Source organism: Miniopterus schreibersii, assembly GCF_964146895.1.
Source record: "Miniopterus schreibersii genome assembly, chromosome: 9".
In the NCBI taxonomy this organism is placed as follows: domain Eukaryota; kingdom Metazoa; phylum Chordata; class Mammalia; order Chiroptera; family Miniopteridae; genus Miniopterus; species Miniopterus schreibersii.
This window is the reverse complement of record NC_138118.1, coordinates 71200326-71223712: the sequence shown is the minus strand read 5'-3', so window position 1 is coordinate 71223712 and position 23387 is coordinate 71200326. Positions and strand designations below refer to the sequence as shown.

The 23387-nt window shown below is 33.9% G+C and overlaps 1 protein-coding gene across 1 annotated transcript in view; it reads right to left on the bottom strand.

Annotated features, from left to right (window-relative positions):
- ABCB5 (ATP binding cassette subfamily B member 5) overlaps positions 1 to 23041 on the bottom strand; it is a gene marked incomplete at both ends in the record, with an annotated part of 76737 nt that extends 53696 nt beyond the window's left edge. Inside the window, 12 exons of the mRNA XM_081147374.1 lie at positions 3898 to 4101; positions 5389 to 5514; positions 7765 to 7875; positions 8192 to 8305; positions 9794 to 9971; positions 10055 to 10179; positions 12410 to 12581; positions 12663 to 12854; positions 15641 to 15695; positions 18474 to 18624; positions 20219 to 20276; positions 22989 to 23041. Coding sequence (XP_081003500.1) covers positions 3898 to 4101; positions 5389 to 5514; positions 7765 to 7875; positions 8192 to 8305; positions 9794 to 9971; positions 10055 to 10179; positions 12410 to 12581; positions 12663 to 12854; positions 15641 to 15695; positions 18474 to 18624; positions 20219 to 20276; positions 22989 to 23041 — 1539 coding nt within the window. The remainder of the gene's footprint in view (positions 1 to 3897; positions 4102 to 5388; positions 5515 to 7764; positions 7876 to 8191; positions 8306 to 9793; positions 9972 to 10054; positions 10180 to 12409; positions 12582 to 12662; positions 12855 to 15640; positions 15696 to 18473; positions 18625 to 20218; positions 20277 to 22988) is intronic.
- Between the last annotated feature and the right edge of the window lie 346 nt (positions 23042 to 23387).

The window sequence follows — 23387 nt, the reverse complement described above, 5'->3', positions numbered from 1 at the left end:
GATGTTTCTATCTCTCTCTCTCTCCCTGAAATCAATAAAAAAACAAAACAAAACAAAAAACCAAAATATTTATTAGCAATTTAATGTATTATACACAATCTCCTTCCTAGATATTCCAAAAAAGAGTATGAAAAAAAATTACTGCAAAAATAAACTTCCCCTCAAAACTTTTTTCAATTTTGGAAGACTTTTTAGGTCTTGTTTTACCTTTTTTTGGTATATGCATCATTAACAAAGTAGATATCTTTAGATATTTGAGGTTAGAGGTAACTTCTAGAACTAAATGAAACATAGTAATGTTCTATTGTATTATGTCCCTGATCCAAAGTTGATTTCTTCAAAGATATAGATTTAAATATCTTTTCTAAACCTTTAATTTCTAGAGTTTGACCTTCAAATTTGTTTTTTAAAAAATAGAAGCCTTATTTAGGAATAATTTAATAATTATGTATCCATAAACATTATGCACTCGAAAATGCACTCAATTTAAGGATACAGTTCTATGAGTTTTGACAAATGAGTATAACCATGCTATCACCACCCCAATAAAGATATAGAACATTTCTATCTATTGACCTAGAAAGTTTCCTTATGACCATTTCCAGTTGAAAGCCACACCCTGCCTCAGCTATGACAGCACTGATTTGATTTTAATCACTATCTTTCATTAAATTTATTCTATTTTATGTTTTGTGATCCTATTGAGAATGCCACTTTTAATTTTAGTTTCACTTGTAACTATTACTATTATTTAGAAGTCTAGTTGAATTTTTTCAGTTACAGGTCTTACCTAGTTACAGATTATCTACATCTTATTGAGTGACTTTGGTTGTTTGTGTCTTTCAAGGAACTGACCCTCATCAAGTTGTCAAATTCATAGGCATAGCTTTATTCATAATATTCCTTTTAATGTCTTTGGGATCAATAGTGATGTACCTTTCTCTCCTGATGCTGGTAATTTACTCTTCTTTTTTATTGTTTCTTCAACAGCTCTGCTATAGTTTTAATGATTTTACTGATCTTTTCAAAGGCTTTTGGTTTCAATGATTGCTTCTAATGTTTCTCCATTTTTGATTTTACTAGTTGCTGCTCTAATCTTTATTATTTCTCTCCTTCTGCTTGCTTTGGGTTTGATTTGCTCTTTTTACTCTAGTTTCTTAAGGTGAAAACTTAGTTTACAGACTTTAGGTCTTTTTACTTTTCTAAAATAAGTATTTAATGTTATAAGTTTCTCTTAAGGCAGTGCTTTAACTGTATCCCACAACTATTGATACATTTCATTTTTATTTCTATTTAGTTCAAAAGATCTTTTAATTTTCCTTGAAATTTCCTCTTTGAGCTATAGATTATTTAGGAATGGGCTATTTAAATTTCAAATATTTGTGGATTTCTACTATTTAATTCTATTATGGACTGATAACATATTTGATACATTCTTTGACATTGAAAAGCTATTAATTTTTATTTTAATGGCCCAGAATATTGTTTATCTCAGTGAACATTTCATACGCAGTTGAGAAGAATGTATTCTGTAGCTATTGGGTATTCTATAAATGTCAGCTCTAGTTGGTTGACAGTATTGTTCTGGTCATTCTATATCCTTACTTTCTGCCTATTTGTTCTCTCAGGTACTGGAGACTTCAAATAAAATTGTGGATTTGTCTATTTCTCCTTTCAGATGTATCATTGTCTTTTTTCCCCTCATTCATTTTGAAGCTTTTCTGAAGTGTATAAATATTTAAATTGTTTTCTTGCCTGTGGTTCATAGTTTCCTATTTCTTTGCATGTCTAGTTATTTTAGAACATGTGCTCAATTCTGTGCACTGATATTCTGGAGAGACTCTGAATTTGTTTCCTTTTGAAAAAAATGCTGATTTTTGTTCTAGTAGGCAATTCAATTATTGACTTATCACCTTGAACTTGTGTAATCTTGGTTTTATGATTTGTTGGGAGTGAATCTGTAGAAAGTCTTGAAACTTGGCAGGGCCCAACCTCCAAGTTATGTCTACTCTGGGAATCTTGTTATGGCTTGGTTTTCGAATTTGTTAGGGCAGGTCTAGAGTCAGCCTTACTCTAAGGTGTGGTCTTTACTCCTAAGGTGTAGCTTTTATTGGTGTCTGAGCTATATGCCTGAGGTATTAAAAAGGTGTTAATGTGATCTCTCCACTCTGGCTGTGCTGTGCTTTCAACATCCCCACTATCCTGCTTGACCTCTAGTATCTCTGTTCTACTCTCAGCTTTGCAGCAGCTGCTCACTGGTAAGCCCTGGGTAGTTTTATTCTCAAAGATTCCCAAGGGATGATGACTACAGGGACCTCTGCCCCTCCCCCACCTCAACTCCATAGCTCGCTCACTGCCTCTGCATTTGCTTAAGCTGCTCTGAAATTCTATCTCTTTCAGTTCAGTGGGACTGCTATGTTCTGTATGGATTCCACTGCCCAGAAATGTGGTAAGAAGTTTGTTCCCAGGCAGAATGATACAAATTCATGGACTTTCTTCATGAGCTTCCTTTATCTCAGGAATCACAGTTTTATGTTCCCTTTCATCCAGTGCTTAGAAGCAATTGTCCTATTTCAGCTAGACTTATGGTTGTTTATTGAAAAAGACTATCAAGTATTAGTTAAACCTAATAAATTGATTTTAAAATACATGTATGTCATAGAATTATCATAAAAATAATGTATGCTTGTTTGTTTGTTTTAGCATAGCTTTTCCTGATTTTTCATCTTTATGAATTAACCGCTTTTGAAATTTTTATTTATTATTGTATTTATCCTTATTTCTCTGGGTAAAAATGGCTGTGGAATTGTTTCCATCATCATAAGCTGGTGTCTTTAATTTGTTCTTTGGATGATATCTTTAAGATTTGCTATTCTATTTATATAGCAAGGGACATTTTTGTATAAATGAGACTTTTAGTAAAAACAAATAGTAACTTACAGGGTATAATTTAAGAGGCTGCAGAAAGCCCCTAATTCCAAGTGGGAAACTGAAGATTGCTGGTGTTTTGAGAAAAAGAAGTCAATGTAAGTGTCAAAAGGTCAAAGAAAGGAAGTCTGTGTTTTCCCGAACCATAAGGCAAAGATGACTTCAAGTATTTAATGAGTTTGCTGTCCTAATTATGACATTAAATAATGGAAATAGAGGTATTTATTATTAAAAGAAAAAGAAAGAACAAAATTATTATGACCCCATGGAGGGCAGCTTGTAAAACATACCCATTAAAATAAACTTTTTTGTTATTGTTGACTTCAGGGATGGTGGAAATTTGTATTTTAATTACAAATCTTATCCTTTCATTTTTACAGGGTACTCCTCACAGCAATTTCAGGTAATACTGATGAACAAATATTTTGGAAAATGTAAATAAATGGTTTTACAGCAATTGATTCTAAATACCTATTAGGATACGTCCTAATACCAAGAATTTTAGTTTATTTTATCTATTTCCAAGTATGACTTCACATCCAGTATTAGCTCCACCTGCTTCCAAAAAGTCATCATAGTTTTTCTTTTGTCTAATCACAGAACCAATCTAAACATTTTGTGTGACATTCCCACTCTTAGCCACAAGATGGCCTTACAAACCAACATTTTGGAGCCATTATTTCTCTGCTTGTAATGATGATTTTGTCTCATGTAATCTTTGTTATTTTTTTCTTTTTCATTTACAGTGAGAACCAATTAGAACCAAATAGGATTTTTAAAATTTATCTTTCAATGATGCATTTCTTTTGGTTGTTAGATGCTCTCTCATTTATAGATGTTTCATCTAGGATAACTCAAAAATTAATCACATCCTCCTATTCTGTAGAAGTTATTGCTTTGTTATTTCATTTTGGAATATTGGAGTGCTTTTGCTCTAAGCTAAGGACATAGGCTACATAGTGTACTTACATTGGGAAATTCCATTATAAAATCATAAGCATTTGCTTCCTTTGCTGCTTTCTCAATCTCTTCATCAGTCACGTCTTCTCGTCCATATTTAATATTGTTATTAATTGTAGTCCCAAACAAAACAGGCTCTTGGCTGACTACTCCAATATATTCTCGATAATGCCGCACATTTAAAGTTCTGATGTCAATTCCATCTACTGTGATCTGCCAATCCAAAGGAATGAACCATGTTGTGATGCATTTCACTGTACTGTGTTTAGTCTTTTCTTTAGTCCAAAACATAAGCTGAGAAGCATAGTTTTTCAGGAATCAAAGACTGACTATATTTTGATAAAATATTTATAGTATTTATATTAAGAGACTTTTTTTGGCATATAGGAACCAACAGAACTTCAAAAAAATTGGTTTAAAATCTCACCACATCACCTAAGTATCTTTATTCTAAGATTCACAAATTAGGTATTATAAATATATGTACCCTAGGTGCCACAATGCTATTGTGTAGATAAGGTGACACAGGTTTTAAGACTGATGTGATCTTTGCATTTTTTCTAAGAAATATCCTTCCTTACTTCTCTTCAACATCCCACTACCCTGCAAAAGGCAAAGTGTTTTCTATTCATTGCTATAAATAATAGTAAATAAATGCTGTCTCCTCCAGATAGTGCCATTACCAATTACCCCAACATATTCCAATGAGAGAAGCCAATATTTCATAATTATAACTCATAGAGTCTCTCTTTCTCACCAACTGTGGTATTCTGTTTATGCAAGTGTATTTTATGCAACTGCTTTATATATGGAATGGTTATAAAATAATTTATTCAATATTAGCATGGATGCATGAGTATAGGAGACTAAATAAAATCTCACTTAAGAAGTCAAATTTCAGTGATATCAGGCTATTGGAGAGTAGATTTTCTTTTAAAAATAACAGTTGAAAAACTGAATAGAAGCATTAAAAGTTACGCTTCTGTGACTATCACAGTCTCATTCTCTATGCCACGTACAAGGGTAAGAAAATTAAGTGCAACATTTTAAGTGACAGAAAAAAAAGAAAGAATATATTCTTTACAGATGTCATTCTACTGGGATGTTTTGAGAAACTGAAATTCTTGGTAAGTTCTGGGTACTACAAATTACGATGTTATTTTTATCTACAACATTTAATACCTTCTGACCTACTATATAACTTACTTATTTTATTTATTGTCTGTCTGTACTTATTAGAATGTAAACTTGATGAGGGCAGAGGTTTTTGTGCTTTGTTCACCAATGTATTTCCAGCAACTAGAACAGTGCCTGGTGCATAGTAGGTGCTCAAGAAATATTTGTTGAATGAATGAATATGCTGGAAAGAAAACAATATTGCTTCTCTCCGAGCTCCACTGTTAAAAATTAAAAATTGCCATAGCTGTAAGATCTTTGTAATAGGTGGTATTTCCAAATTTCATTGTGTAGACTGTGCATAATATTGCTCGGTGTACTTACAAAGCCGTCTTCGGGATCATATAACCTCTGCAGAAGTTGGACTGCTGTACTCTTCCCACTGCCATTGGGACCAACCAAGGCTACTGTCTCTCCAGACTTAATTTTGAGATTCAGACCTTTCAGAATCTATTGGAATGTATGGGAAGGAATTACATAAAACTAGGATAAGTGAGAATATGGTTTACATATTTTCAGAAATTTAACGTAATTAACATAAAACAAATTCTGTGACTCTTAAAAAAAAAATTTAGATCTTGTTATGTTTGTTTCACATACATGTAAAACAATAACCTGCATAATTTTGGAAAATAATAGTAAAAGAATCTCTCATCATCTCTCTATAAAGAAGAAATCTAAATTTAGAGTATTCATTAAATATTAACTAACCACAGCAAACTGTATTTTCAGCCGAAATACTTTATATGAATTTCATGACTACCAAGTTAGTGAAAATTTTGCCTTTTAATTTGCAACTGTATGAAAGCTTGCCAGATATCTCTGTGAGCTATTTAAGAAAGTTCTCTTTTAGAATATATTCAACATTATAGCAAAATATGTTCTAAAGTAAAACAATTGCTAAAACTTCTTAGGGAAAATGAGACTTCACCAATAGAAACCCTCCCTCTTCTAGTGGTAGATCTCTTGGGGACATTTCAACTTAGGGGAAGCACATTAAAATGTTCTCAATAACTGGGGATTGCTACTGGCATTTAGTATTCCAGGGACAAGTGAGAAATTCTCACTTATCTTTGCTTGCATTTGTATGTATTTAGCCCTATACATATGGGAATCTTTCCTTGGATTCTCTCACTTTGATCTGCCCATTTGTAAAGAAACAAACCCTTTAAATAGCCAAACATAAAATCTTCAAAGGGCCAAGCAGAGAAAAATTCTCTAAAGGAGGTGAGAAATCAGGAAACCCAGTGGGAGGACCTCCTCTCCCACCTGCTCTTTTACTCTCGAGTCGATTTCTGTACTTTCCTTAGAAGAATTTGTGTTTTATTTAAAGTGAGTGACCTTTTTCTTTTTAAAAATTCTTCAGCTTAACAAACAGAGCTAGGTTTCAAAAGTTCATTTAAAAAATAGATGTTTAAAACCCAGAGAGCGCCCGGCTGGGCGTGGCTCAGCGGTTGAGCATCGACCTAGGATCCAGGCGATCGGGGTTCGATTCCCGGCCAGGGCACATGCCCGGGTTGTGGGCTAGGCAGCCGGTCAATGACTCTCTCATCATTGATGTTTCTATCTCTCTCTCCTTCTCCTTTCCTCTCTCTGAAATCAATAAAGATATATTAAAAAAAAAAAATAGCAGTTTTCCCTTTAAAAAACAACAAACAACAACAACAACAACAAAAAACCCAGAGAGCACTTTACTATGCAATATAATAGCACAACTGGTGCTTAAGTTTCCAGGAAGCCAACCCAAATGTAGTTGCAAAGTGGAGTTGAAATACTCTATTTATGTTAAGAAAAATGGAAGAAGACTACTGTAATAAAGGTAGTTAAGTAACAAGAAATTTTTTAAAAATAAAGAGCTTTGAAAAGAGAATTTCAATCAAAGACTTAGAGAAAAATAAGGAAGAAGAAGTAGGTAGGTCTTTTTTGATGCAAATGATGCAGGGGACATTTGTTTGCATACTTTAAAAGGCATTAAAGGTTGATAACATTAGCAATTTTATTAATTTCACTTGAAATCATGTCCTTTTTCTAGGAACCGGGTATTTTTTGGTAGTTACTCTTTGCAATCTTTAACTACTTTTTTGGATGAACACACAATAAAATGAAAGGAGGAAGACAATAGAAGACACATTTTCTAAAGAACTTGTCAAAGGCTGAATGACAGAGGAAGGAGGGTAAACTGCTGCGTGTGCATGCGAGAGTGTGTTTGTATGTGTGTAAAAATGAAAGGGGAAGTAACTGAGGCACAAATGCTGGTGGCAGTAAAAGCCCTAGAAAAGGGAGAAGAGAAAGGCACAACCTATGCGTAATTCTCCCAGGTTAGAAACTAGGTTAAAATGAGTTATGCTGAGTGGGATAACATCCAGGGACCACCAATAGGTGGCACCATCAACCCAAGACACTTTGTTCTGCTCCCAAATCCAGAATGAAGGAATTGCAGGGAGGTGAAAATGCTTTAGTCAGTTGAATGTAGAAAAGAGGCTACAAATTGTAACTAGCTCATCCAGAGTTATCTATCCATTACTGATCTTTCTTTCCTTCCTCCCCCCACCCCGTTTCTCTCTCTGTCTCTATTTTCAAGTCTCTGAGCAAAGCTGCTAAATCTTGGCCAAAATGATCCCAGATTATTGAATAAGAGATCTTAGCCAGTAGATGATAATATCAGAAAACTGTACAATTCTATGATTAATTTTAACCTACCTTGACAGATGGTCTTGATGGATAACTGAAAAAAACATTTTTAAATTCCACAGTTCCTTCTATGCATGCCGGTTTATAACCTGTTGTTGAAAAGTTACCTATAGCAGGTTTCTTGGAAAAACAAAAAGAACATTATAAATCTTCAAAGGAATAAGCTGACAATCACTACATTCTACAAAAATAGTTTAAAGATGGTTTTCTTTTACAATGATTTCCTTTTGGCTAGAAGGGCACTGATTTATATACATGAAGGTTTTAATAAAACACAGTCTCCTTGTAGAAGAATGAAAACAATCTCTCTTTCCATAGCCACCTGCCCAACATGGATTTTGCCCATCTTTTTGTCTTAGGGAAATAATTGTGCCTGTTTTTTGGTTTCCTTCTTACAGCAATGCTAGTCATCTTTCAAAGCAATTAGAAGTCTTACCTTATCAATAACCTGGAAAACATTAAAGGCAGCTCCTCGGGCTATAGTGAAGTTTTCAAAGTTAGGGGCTGCTGTTCCAATGCAATAACTACTATGGATTACACTAAAGAAAACCTACAAGAACAAAAAATATATAATATTTATCCTTTCTCAGCTATATAAGAGAGACAACAGAACAAAGTATATACTTGGTTAAGACTCAGACAGATACTAGAAAAATTAGGTAGGAGAGAATAGAAGCTGCTGTCAAATATAAAGGAAATATAATGCAAGTATATTTGACCTTTTCCTAATGTGGAACAACTTTTGATTGTCCCATAGTCCTGTTGTTATTACCTTTAGCAGGAAAACTGGCTTATGGAGGAGTGCCTGCCATATGTGAACCTGGTTGAGTGAGTGAGTTGCACTCCCCTCCTTGCTGGTCAACCCCTTGATCTCTAAAGAGAAGGATGTGTTAAATTTCACTTACTTAGAGACATTGTACTATTCCTGTCCAAACTTTTATGAACTCTTGTCTTACTGGACTCTTGTCCATTTTCAGACAGACACATCTCTGCAAAAATTCAAATAAGAAAACCCCACAAGCAAGGTGCTCTTTTCCCTACTTATAGATAAGGAACCTGACATTTGCCCAAGTCACACATAAACTGAGGAGTAAGGATGTGCCCCAAATTCCTCATGCTCAAGTTTCATTTATATGAAATAAATGGTTTAAAGTCTTAACTATGAAAGTTGCAAATTCAAAAGATGACTTTAGTTGGGAAAAAAAGAAATCTACTTGGAATGGGAGAGCCAGACATAAATTGAAGTATATAGACCAGATTAATTTAGTTCAGCAAGGCAAATAGTTCTTAATCCTGAAATGATCTGTTGATTGTTGAAACTTGGGAGGATAATTGTTCAAATTTAATGCATAACCTCTAAGAGTTTAAATAACTCTAAATTGTGATGCTGGACAGAGCTTATATAGTCTGTTTTTTGTTTTTATTTTATTTTTTTATAGCTTCACAGATATATTCATTGATTTTGGAGAGGAAGGGAGGGGGAGAGAGAAAAACATTGATCAGTTGCCTCCTGTACGTTCCCTGACGGGATCAAACCAAAGCCTTCTTGGCATATGGGACAATGCTCCAACCAACTGAGCCACCTGGCAGGAGCTAGTTTGTTTTAAACATTCTTATATGCTGAAAGGACACAGGAAGGGCAGGAGAGTCCACTCTATAGGATATTTCCAGAGGGAAGACATTTAGCAAGGTGAATGTAGAGTGCTATTTTATCTCAGCAAGACTGAAAGGAAGAAGTCTCATCAGAGACTGGCCTTTTTGACTGCTGGATTAAGAAAACTCTGTCTCTCAGAGGAAAATTAAATTATGATTCTTTTAAAAGTGTGATGCTTTTAGAAGATGGGCTGAATGAATATATCCTGTCATTCATAACTATAATTTAAAGGTGTATACAAATTATTTGAAGGAAACAAACATTTATTTATTAAAAACATTCATCTTTGAATTTTTAGTGTTATTCAAAGAGAAATTTTTACTATACTCTAAGTAAGAAAAAAAATTATCTAGACCAATTACTTTGTTCTCAAACAAGACTTACAGCAAGGACAGTTCCAATCGTATAACCAGGTTCTCCACTCAGAATCAAGGAGGTTCCATACCAGAAAGTGAGTCCATAGGTTCCGTTCATAAAGAAGTACACAGCACCAAGAGAGAGTTTTGAAGCTATAGTCTTTTTAATGCCAACATCCTTTGCATCTTTTAGATTGTGTGTATACCTTAAAAAGACAAAACATAATGTAATAGCTCTTGGGGGGAAAAATAAAACCAAGCATATATGGTCATAATTTAAGGAACAGACCTTTGAATTTCTTTCTCTTGGGCCCCAAAGGCTACGACTGTTCGGATTGATGACAAAACTTCTTCTGCCACAGCTCCAGCTTTGGAATAGGCATTTAATTCCTTCCTGGTCAATGAGATGACGATCTGTAATAAACCATGACTGCAGTTAAACAAAGAATGACCCTGGGATAGTAACAATGTAGAGAGAATTTAATTCAGGTAGAATTTAAAATAACATAATTTTATTATTGCAAAGGTACTTAATATCACTTAATCTAACCTTGTCAGTTTGCAAATGAGGAAACCAGTGACCAGAATATTGACTTTTTAAAGTCTCACAGCAGTAAAAGAGCTTAGCCTAACATAACCTACAATCTAAATCTCAATTTTTGCCTTCTACCAGTAGAGTTTCACTGTTTTCTCTCTGTATTTTTAAAAACTTAGAAAACGGGTGTTTATATTAATACAATTGGTAAAGACTGGATTTGGAGAAGGATATTAGGGATACAGTTCTTTTGGGTGCACTCTGGGAATTAGTAAGCCTAATTTAACTTGATTTAATTTGTTATTATGTAAAAAGCAAAGCTTCCAGAGAATACTGGTCACAGGGATGTGGCAGAAAGAGAAAGATGATTCTGCATATGCCTGGGGTATGATCCCAGAAGCTATTACTATAATGCTGCCTTCCTAGTAAATGCTGTATCTCCAAACAGGTGAGATTCCAGAGACAGAGAGAAGAGAATATCATTCTTGGTGTTAGGGAGGTTTATGTGATTTCTCAAAGTTTTAAAATCAGAATGGGCCTTTTTTTCTATCATATGCATGTACTACTCCTTTAATTAGTAGAGGATTTAATTTAGTAATTAGCACACAGTTCAATGAAAGGGAACAGGACAAAAATTGTCCTCTGAGCTGTGAGTCTAACTACTGCCTACTCACATAACAGATCTATCCACTTTAAAAGTACATTTCGCATCATTGGAGATGATTTTATGTAAGACATACCCGGACAGTTGTTGAACTCAGAAGGTAGCATAAGCTGAATAATATCCATTATTTTCTGAATTATTTTAAAAGATAATCATTTCTATAATATATCACTAGAAGGGAAGAAGCACCTAGCAAAAAACCTTGTACATAGTGAGTATTTAATAAATGTTTGACAAATTAAATTAAATTGAAGGAAGCTAGCAACTATCCACCCTGACTTCTTTAGCCATTTGGGTAACTTTGACTTTTACTTCCTTCCTCTTCACAATCAGTTAATACAACAATAGCAGAACTTAGATTCCCCACTGCTGTGACTTTCAAACAACTTGTCTACTTCACCTCCCTGGGCAGTTAAGATCTGATCTTAGTAACATACTGTGGGTAATCTTCCTCCTGATAGGTCCTCATTTCAAATAAGCTAGGGATGAATATTTTGACAAGGTTTACCAGGTCAACACTAGAAGTCACGCTAAATAAAGATCTGCTGTCTAAACATTCAAGTCTATTGTTAAGGAATTATTCAACCACAAAATATTTTCATTGCTAAAAATTCTTGTTTGGTTGACTTTGTATATTGCTAGCAAATAAACTCAGTGAATTTTATGGGTTTGATTTTCATAAAGAACAATTAGCTTTGCAAAATGAAAACTCTATCCATCCCTCAAGAATACACTGTGCCTTAAATCTAGGAGATGGGTATATACATTGATAGAGTTTCCAAAAACTTGATTTAGAGAGAGGATATATTGGCTGTTTTTAGATTTCACAAAGAGCATTGGTTTCAAAATCAGGCTGTAAATAGATTAATATCTTGTGGTATAATCACAGTATAACAGTGCTAAAATGTAATTTAAAATGCACATACGTATTTTGTTAAAAAATTAAAAGAGATTTACATAGTACATTAAAATAGACATTAGCAAACATTTTATATATAATTCAGAGTCTTATTAAAAATTTAAAGTTTAAATGGCTGGCATAAAAAAGTGTTTAAGTATTTACTGCTTTAGGATTTTCTCATTCTGTTCTAGTGAAATAAACCACAACACATTTATCTGGGAATTTAGAACACACAACGTACTCCCAGCATCCAATGTATCCATGCACAATACTTTATCCATGCTATCATTTGAAGTTGCATTAGGCTACTAAATGAAGAGGAATATTTTTTAATGTTAATATAATACTAAAACCAGCCTCACCATAGCCTAATAACTTGAAGATAGAAAAGTGATTAACTGTGAACAAAATCAAAAGTAATTCTGGTCTATGTCCCTATTTGGGGACATAAAAAATGAAAAGAAATGCCCTTCTGACAAACTCAGTAAAACACCCAGTTCACATTCCCGCTTCTAGTCAATACCGCATTAGCCATCTTACCCACCCTAGAAAACAAGGCTGCCGAAGCGATTATAAGAGGAGATGTAGACAGAGTCACCAGGGTGAGTTTCCAGCCCTTCACCAAACCAATCACCAGGCCAATAGAAAATGTAGACACGTTTTGAAACAACAGAGCAATCTTGTCTCCAATGCCATCATTGATTTTGTTGATGTCACTGAAACAAATAAATGCAGGGAAGTCATTTATATGTCATATATGAAAACAAAGTTGATATGCTACACATGCATCCTCTTACTCAGTCATTCGAGTGTTCAGTTCTCCAATGCCACAGCCATCAAACCAGCTGATGTCCTGTGCCAAAACGGCATGAAAAAACTCTTTTCGAATTCTCTTGGTTTGTCGTGCTGCAGTCATAACCCAAAAGGAAATCTGCATGTAGCCAAAAACCAAGGCAGTAACTCCTATTCCAACATAATACAGGGTCAACCTGAAAAAAGATTAGAAATGTGAGACTGGAGAGCAACTTTTCCCGTGTTACCACAAAACCCCCAACACCTACCCCCCAAAAGACACCCAAAAAAGAACCTATCACAATATTTGACTGAGGGAATTTTTGCCAAAACCTATAAAATAACTAAAAATAAACCTCCATGAGAAAAAGTGAAGTGAATTGAATGTAAAAATCTAGGTTTCCCTAGTAAGACATGTAGAGTATATCTCTCTTACATAATTAGCAGAAATAAGTGTTTTTTTATCCTCAAGCACGGATATGTTTTCTTCATTTTGGAGAAGGGGAAGGGGGAGAGAGAAAGGAGGAAAGAGAGAGAGACATCGGTGTGAGAAAACATCGATTGGTTGCCTCTCATAGGTGCCTGACCTGGGATGGAGCCCACAACCTAGGTCTGTGCTCTGATCGGGACTTTAGCCCGCAACCTTTTGGTGCACAGGACAATGCTCTAATCAACTGAACCACCTCAACCAGGACAGAAGTTAGTATTTTAAAACAAATTTGCTATTTATATCTGCTTTTGGAATTTTTTAATACTTTCCGTTGAAAAAGTTACACTGGCACTCCAGAGATGGAGATGGAGACAGAGTGGTAATATGTCTGGCTAAAGCGGATATGGTCATATGACTAGCAGAAAGACAGAAGGATCCAGAGTCCCTGATAACATGAGTCATATTTCATCTTTAGACTGTCTACTTACAGATTTTTATGTGTGAGAGAAATAAGTTTCTATCATGCTTAAGCAACTATTATGATGGGTTTTACATGAAATGCAGTAGAACTAAGTTTAACACTGTTGTGGTCATCTAGTTTGCCCTTCCTTTTCAAGTAGATTATAGTAGATATATTCAAAGTAGCAAAAAGCAGGAAACAAGCTGCTTAGAAATTCATATAGGATTAATTAACTCTTGACTGCACAAGGGGAGGCATCATATTCACCAACAATCATCTTGGGACTATTAAATAGTCCCTATTCAATAAGAAAAGATTCAATTATTTTCAGAATAAGTGTTTGATAAATAAAAACAAAGGCACAGACCTAACATTAAAACATGACATTTATATAAGACTATGAGTCATTGTCTTTGGTCTTCAGTTCCTGATGACTGTAGATGAAAGGGTATTATTACCTCATCCTAATAAAAAAGTTATATAAAGCAATAATTCCCAGCAATGTGTTAATCAGAACATTAGTTCCACAGAATGTTACTAAATGTCAGGGGAAATAATTAGGTTCCATAGTCAAATAGGCTTGGAAAACCTGGATTAAACGGAGTCTTTACCTTGCTTCTCTGTCTTGCGTGTATCCAAGAGGGTGCTGTCATATATACAGCATATTCCAAAACAATTTGACCACGCAACCTTTTAAAATCATGTATTTAAATATTTCCAAAACAGAGCACTGGTTTGAGAAACAGTACCATAACAAATATTACATTATAAATGTTAAAAATGTCTCTATAAATTTAGTAACCTTTCAATAGCTGTACAGAGACATATCTTTTCAGCCTATTCTCCCTTTTGTTAGTTCTTTAAATGGATGCCCCTATTTTTAAAAGTTCCAAACTTTTTGTTGGAAATTCACACTTCACAATTGTACATTAGAATCCTGCTTTAATACCGTAAGAACAGAATTTAGTAGAAGGCAATACCCTGGATCCTAATCAGGAATTTTCAAAAGATCCATTGTAAAAAAATGTTATGCAAAAGTTTCACACACAAAAAAAGACTTTTCCCTCAGGGAGAGTTGAAGTTGCAGCAAAGCACGACTTGAGAGGTACCATTCACATGGTACTGAACAGCACTGTGTAAAAGAACTTCCTGTGATGAAAAAAATACTCCATGTCTGTACTATGCAACAGCCAGTAATATGTGGCTACTGAACTTGGAATGTGGCTGAGGATGAGAAACGGAATATTTAATTTTATTTAATTCAAATTTAAAGAGCCATATGGGGCTGCAGCTAAAATACTGGACTGTGCAGGTCAAGAATTATGGCCTAGAAGATGTGACTGTGATGTGATAGGTGTCCCTTGGGGTTGTGCAACATGGAGGCTTCACTTTTGGTTGAAAACATGAGAAACCACTTAGTCTATAGCAAATACTCATAGTTTTAGTGAGATACTACTGAAATCCATTGAATACACTCAGTAAAGTAACATCTCTCGAACTAACAATCTCAGTATATGTGACAGAGGAAAGCACACTGTCTAATACATAAAACTACTAACAGAGAATGTCCTTAAAAATTACTTACTTCAGACTTTACAATTTTTAGTCTAAATAGAACTAATAGTATGAATAATTAGTCTCTCAAATTAATCAATAAAATTTTATCATTTTATTATTATTTTACAATTTGTTGCATACCTCTTTTTATTTTTCAAAATCCATAGAACTGACATATTTCTATAAGATTTGTAAGGAAAATAATTTGAAAAAAAGGAACAATAAGTCCTTTAGTCTCTAGGATGGGTACCTTCAGTTCTAGGAGGAAAAATTGGTATAAAAATGCAAATCCCAAAACAACTTTTCTGTTGACCATAATTTTGTCAAATAAAACTTAAAGCATGTGAACCTACATACCTTTCGAATAGGAAAATATATGTAATAATTATATTTTGCATACCTAATGAAAGAAGAGGATATGTCTGCTTTAATCACTTCTAAGTAATATTTATGATCAAACCCTTCAGTTTTTCCTTATAAGTACTGAATAAAACAGCATGCAATGTATATGACATTAACATTTCATTTTGACTTACACAATCATATCTTCATTCAGCTTTTCTTGAGACTGAGTACAGTTCCGATAATTTGCTGTAAAAAAGTTTTTTAAATTATAAAGGCAATTAATTTATAATTGGCTATACTGTTTCATACATAGCTCTCCAAACCAAATATAGTGCATTCTCAAGAAAAAAACTTAATGCCTTTAATGTAACATTTGAAATAATTATCTCTGGTTTCAAGAAGTGCTCATGCAATGTGAAAAATTACATGTTAATATTAACTATGAAGCTCATACCTGGAAAGAATTCTTTAGGACATCTTTTATTTCAGGCAACAGTTGTGTAACTTAATAGAACTCTCCTTTCCTGCTGAGATTATGCATTTAGAATTCAGTTTGAGATACCCCAGGGAATAATTTAGAAAGTTCAAGAAAAGAAAGAACATGTGCAAGTTCCAGAAGCGGTAGTCATGGGAAAAATGTAAATAAAGTTCATTGAAATATGTTGAGTATAATAAGAATAGAACAACATAAATAAAACAGTATTTAAAATACTCCTTGTATTACAAGTTTTCTATGTAAACTTTTCTATATATCATCTGGTAAAAAATATATTAAACATTAATTAGTATAGCAAGATCATGATTTTACCAACAGCACAAAACAGTGGTCAATATTCACTATCATGATATTCTTTCTTAAACCTCTATAATAAACATTTAAAATCAATTACAAACATCATGACTCTTCATATCTTACATAACCACAACATTTCACAGATGATAATGTCTATGATCATTATTTATATGCAAACAAACATTTTCCTCTTATTCTATTATGAAATTATGGCAGGAAAAAAATTTAAAGCAGCTTATTCCAAATATCAGAATTGACATAGAAGTATCAAAACCTAGTAAAAAATTTTAATGGGATTAACTGAGTTAATAAAAATAATAAGTATTTCTAAAAGTGTTACAATCTCACTTTTGAGGCTATATTAATAGAAGTAGCATATGCAAAAGTATTGGCACAAAAATGGGCCCCTGATCAATAATAGCTATATTCATATTTTTATTTGTAGGAGCAAATAATCCTCCTCTATTATCCTCCAGAAAATCAATATTAGAAGGTTTACTGTATACTCCACAATAAAACTCAGAAAAATTGGAGAAGCCTTAAAGAGAAACAAAAATTCAAATTCAAAGCAATATCAATCTGATGTTTGGCCTATTCTATCTAAAGCTGGTAAGGCAATCAATTATCAAGTAGCTCCAACAAAAGGAATACTCCCAAGGATACTGCTTTAGGTTGCTATGTTTTTCTCTCCTTTCCTCCTTCATTCACTCATTTGAAGAGAGACATTGTTGGCAATCAATAAACATTTGCTCGGTGAACTGGTGGTTCCTTTTGTTTAACAAACAGAATGACATACTTACTTTAGTTTCTATCATTAAAATATCAAAAAATTAGTAACTGTGTAGACAGGAGGTCATCACATGCAAGGACATAGAGGTGGAAGCAATGGCTTTATTCCACTCAAACAAGATTGGGACACTAGAAAGATAGTCTTTAGGTGGAAAACAAGAGGGTATAAATTAGTATTAAAGTCAAATAGAACACAGAAGGAGATACACCATATAAAGCCAGGCTTATATATAAAAAAGTCAGATTTTAATGAGACATTTATCCTAGTTATAATAAACAGCTATAAGGATACTTCCTACTGTGTAATTTGGGGAAAATGTAATATTAGGGAATTATTAATATTTATACTATCAGATTTTTAAAAAAGTGGATATTTACTATGTTAGCAAATAGGATAAGTGATGGGATTTACATCTAAAGAATGTCACCTTGAGGGACATGGCCCTAAAAGAGGATGCTATATGAAGGACATCTATAATTATGGGAAGCACAAAAATACTTTTTTCCACACCCGATTGCTAGATTCCCCTCCTATCTTTATTCAGGCTATTTGTCTCTATAATTTTCTTCATGTTCTTTCCAGCTTTGCTACACTGTGTGCTACAGTGCCACGCATGTCTATGTACTATTAATGAAACTCTAAATGGCTCTCTGAAAGATCTAGCCATTCTTGATTTCTTCTTCTTAAAGGGTAAATTACAGATAAATGGCCTGGAATAGCCCAACCGTTTGATTAAATCCTGACATAATCACTTTTTTCCCCCTTTTAAATAATTTCTATTTTTCAGTTACAGTGGACATAAAATTATATTAGTTTCAGGTGTATAACTCAGTGACTGGACATTATGTAAGTTACTAAGTGATCACCTCAATAAATCGAGTACCCATCTGACACCATACATAGTTATTGCAACATTATTGACTATATTCCCTATGCTATACTTTAGATAGAAAATTATTTGAATTCCTAGAGAGACAAGCTGAACTATACTGGTTGTCAGACGATTTTTATATATCATGAGCAGACACCCATTGGACTTGAGTTGCAACACTGGTTCTCTCATGAGTCTCCAGCCTGCAGGCCCACCCTGCAGATTTTGGATCAGCCAGATTCCATTACTGAGTGAACCAATTCCTTAAAATCTCTCTCTTTCTTCATATATATTATATATATATATATATATAGACACACACACACACACACACACACACACACACATACACACACACATACACACACACATCCTATTGGTTCTGTTTCTTCAAAAAATGCTGGTGAATACAGATTTTGGTTCTTTAATCCCTGGCAATATAGAAAAATAAATGACTTAAATACATACTATATAGATATTGTTTGACAATATAATCTGTATTATGAGATGACTGTTTTATTTAACACTTTTGAGTCTCCAGCAACAAAGATAAGTAAATATTGTACTTACTTGTGTTGGTTTTGACTAGACATCCAGTAAGAAGGTTATCACTCATCTCTCCTAAAATCAGTGACATTACAGGAAGACAGGCTCCATTTACCAGCGATGCCAGTAATCCCAGGATCATGAGTATAATGTCCAGTCCATCAGCAAAGCGAAACTGAGGAAAGTAAATAAAACAAGGTAGCATTATAGTTGTAAAAAATTAAAACCAAACACCAAACTACAGTTTTTGGCTACCAAGCAAATGTGATTTTATAAATTAATCAGGAGACTAAATAAATGTATAAAATCATGGACAAGTATTTATAAAGCACAAAAATGTATCACCAATCCTAAGGATTTACAATGTACTTTGAAGAAATTGTTAAAAAACATAAAGTAGCAAAATCAGTACAAATTATAGACCTGTGACACAAGTCAGGTCAGATGTGGGTATGAATCAGAAAGTTCCTTCCATTTGGTTGATTCTGGAATAAATTAAGATATTTCAAAAAACTGCAATGATAATATCTTGGTTGACTGACAATCTTCAAACTTTCAATTCCCTAGGCTTATCAACATCATAACAATGAAACTAAGTGCAATGAACAGTAACTATCTAGTAAAAGTTAGTTACTTTTATTAATAAAAGTAATAAAATGTAATAAATTTTATTTTTCATTCTTATTTTAAATTTTTCAGATTTTTTTCTACCTAGGACAACATCTATTCTGTAAATTAAGGCCTATAATAATTTGCAAAGCTGTTTAGAATAAGAAAGAACTGAAAGTCAAATACCGAATGCTTCACATTTTATTCTATAGCAGGTCCCCACAACACTATTCCAAAACCAAAACATAAACTTGAAAATGTTGGATTATCTTACTGAGAGAGGTCAAGGTAAAATGTATAATGGTATTAAAATGAAATTAGATGTGAATAACAGCAAGAGGAACTTAGTACATAGACGTGGAGACTGAAATTAATGTTTTTCCACTCATTCATGCACTAGCTAATAAATATTTATGAATTAACTGCCATAGCATTATACTTGATACTACAGATGATAACAGCGTATCTGCTCCTCCGCCATCCCCAGACTAGTGTGTTGTCTCCTTGATAAAGTTTCTCATGTTCAACTACTTCCCAGGTTTTTAAAAAATTGACTTTTGAAAAAACAGGTACTATTTCAGGTGTATTTTTAGTGATATTGATAGCCAGGCTGATTTAGAGATTAGAGTAGGTGGAGGGGCTGTTTTGAGAATGCATTTCTGAAAATTGTCCTTAAACATAGTGCCAAAGAATTGTGGTGATACACACTCTGATGCATATATAGCCTTTACAAAATATTTAGATAATTATTTATTTAAATGGGATTTATATCACTTTAAAAATAATAAAAGCAACTTTTATCAATGTATTGTTATTGGAAAATACTGAAATGTAAGCAAAATAGTAAAAGTCACTCATAATTCTATACCACTCAGAAATAACCTCTGATAACACTTATGCATCACATACACACTCCTCCAGCCCCCTGCCAAAATTGGAATCACTGTCTAGATATTGCATCATTTTTTTTCTTATCCTTTATTGTGGACCTGTTGGGTTGATTATATTTTTTTCTATTGGAAATAATACTTTGATGAATTATTTTTTAAATTCCCCTTCCCCCCTCAAATAGATGTAAACTACCAAACAAATATTCTATGCACTGCTGACAATTCCCTGAAATTTTCTGATATGCATACTTTCTACCTGATTTCACTTACTATCTCAAAAGCTCCAACGACTTGGTTTCTTACTTTGGGCAGTTGTTCTTGCAGTTTTCTGGAAAGTAAATGTTTAAAATGTAAAGGTTACAATGTGAATGTAATTTGCAACATTTTCTAATTATAATTGTGCTGAAGTGTCAAATTTTGCCCATGGTAGAAAATTTATGTTAATACTGCAATTTAAAAAACAAATTTAATGACAGACAATACAAAGATTTTTAGTATGATCACTGGAAAAGGAAGCTGTCACTGGCTGTCCACATTAAGTTAGAGTAACAACTGAAGATATACATCAGGAGTAAAATTTTTTTATTGTGGTAAAATACACATAAACACAGAATTTTCCATCTTAACTCTTTTTAAGTGTACTGTTCAGTGGCATTAAATACATTCATACTGTTGTGTTACCATCACCACCATCCATCCACGGAACACCATAAATTAAAAAAACGGAAATTCTGCCGTTCTGTAGGCTCTGGCCACTACATCCTACTTTTTGTCTTTTGAACCTGACTACTCCCGGAATTTCACGTGAGTGGAACCATGCGGTATTTTGTCCTTTCTCACAGGCTTATTTCACTTAGCATGTCATCAGGGTTTATTTGAGTTGTAGCAAATGTCAGAATTTTCCTCCTTTTTAAGGCTGAATGTTATTCCATTGCATGTATATACCACCTTTTCAATCCACTCATCCATTCCTTAATTGATTCTTCTGATATGTATGAGTGAAACTGCTAGATCACATGGTAATTCTATTTTTAACGTCTTGAGGAACCACACACTGTTTCCCATCGCAGCTGCTGCATCATGTTACATTCCTACCAACCATGCACAAGGAGGTTTCTTCACATCCTCACCAATACTTATTATTTTTATTTTTATTTTATTATTATTAATTTTAATAGTAGTCATCCTAATGGGTATGAAGTGGTGAATTAGAATTTTTAATCCTTTGCAACAAATTGCTCAAGAAAAACCATGAGCTTTAAATGAAAGTTCTATTAATTACACACTAAACAATATACTGTGCATTTTGTCCCCTATTGAAAATTTCACTTCATAGCTCACATTTCAAGTAGGTCTAGATGAAAACTGTAAATTTTATCTATTTATTTCAGGGAAATCTGTCAATTACATACATGATTCTTAAACATTAACAGAAGACTACAGACGATCAATTTAAGTTTTCTAAAAAAGACATCACAGGACAAACTTCTAACTCTTCTCTCCAGCTTTACAACATGTTGTTCCATCAGCTTTGATAAATGATAAGTCACTTAATTTTGTTCCATCTGAGGTTAATAAGTTACTTATGTACGGGGCCAATTTGCTCTGTGATGATTCATAGATGACAAAAAGTGCTTGCAAAGCCCTTTCCTGACTCCAAACACAGATTTTAAAGCCTAAGACCCAGTAAGCTCTCTTTTGATAAATTTTGTTTCAGGAAAACATTTCTGTCTCCCATTGACCTTCATGGAAAGCCCTGGAAGGAGAGATTGGGTAGTCTTTTAAGAGTCTCATGCTCTAGCGACTGAGCTAGCTGGGTGTCCCTTGGGTGGTCTTTTAAAAGTCTCTTTCTGCCCTGGCCACTGGCTAGAGCATTGGTCTGCAGACTGAAGGGCACCAGGTTCGATTCCGGCCAAGGGCACATACCTGGGTTGCAGGTTTGATCCCCGACCCCCGTCAGGGCACGTGCGGGGGGGCAATGGATTGACAGGTCTCTCACATCAATATTTCTCTCTCTCTCCCTTCCACTCTCTCTGAAATACAATGGAAAATATCCTTGGGTGAGGATTAAAAAAAAAAAGTCTCTTTCCTACCAGAGTTGAAAGTGAACTCATAGAGAACAGCTCTGTCAGAGGGGAGAGGGAGTTTCGGGGCTGTGTGAAAAAGACGAAGAGATTAAGCAAAACAAAAAACAAAAACCTCACAGACACAGACAACGGTATGGTAATTACCAGAGGTGAAGGTGGGTGTGGGAGGTGGAAGAGGCGATGGGCAGGAAAATGGTGAAGGAAAGAGACTTGACTTGACTTGGGTGAGGAACACACAATACAATATACAGATGATGTGTTATAGAATTGTACGCCTGAAACCTATAGAATTTACCAACCATTGTCACCTCAATAAATTCAATAAAAATAAATATTGTACAGTAATAATTTTTGAAAAAGTGAAGAGAGCACAGGGGCCAGTCTGGCAGGAGCTCCTTTTCTGGCTATTGCAGCCCTGTGTTACTGAACCACGTAATCTAGAGAGGTTCACTTGAGGTTCACAGTTTATACATTGAAATATAACCCAATTATTATGGTAAAAGTGGAAATAAAATATATTTTAAACCATTTCAACTTTAAATCTCTAAATTAATGGATTATAGGTGAAGAAAATTTTTATAACTTATGTACACAGAGACCCATTCAGTGAAAAAATAATAAAAATCTAATATTTTCTTTTATTAAATGTACCATTGGAATGAAGGATCCATAGAGAACTAAAATGGAATTCTCTGTATCTGGTAAGCTATAAGAAATTACAAGTATAAGAAGAGGTGATATCTGAAGTGCTAAATCAATAAATCCTGTAGCTATTACATTTCCTAAAATTGCCATTAAACCAGCTGTAACACTGATTATGTTGAAGTCCAGCAAAATGCAAATAGCACTGCTATTTTGGGAAAAAATTATAAACTTTTTGCTATAGCTGTGAAAAGGATAAGGGATATTTGAAGTTACAGAACACTTTTTTGTAGAATTTAGGCAAAACTTACCTAGTTCTCTGGTAATTTTCTTGCATCTCTTCAGCTCTTTCAGAATCTGCCATCTTATTTACAATTTAATTATTCTGAAATAAAGTATTAACAAATATATGACTATGTGAAATTTTATTACATAGTTGATATAAAGCATTCTTTATATCCCTAACAGTTTCTGAAAAATCATGTTGAGTTTCACACTGCCTCTCTACTCCCACTCCAACTGAAGCTTCTGGTTAGGTATCTTCAGATTTTACCACTGAATTTATGACTTCTTTGTCTCATTCTGGGCTTAGATTTGAAGCTAATGAAAATTCTAGAAATGGAATAAAAGAAGGGATGCCAGAGTCCATAGCAATGCATAGGTTTTTAGGACACTGGATTTTATTTCTACTCTGCCAGTGATTTAACTTT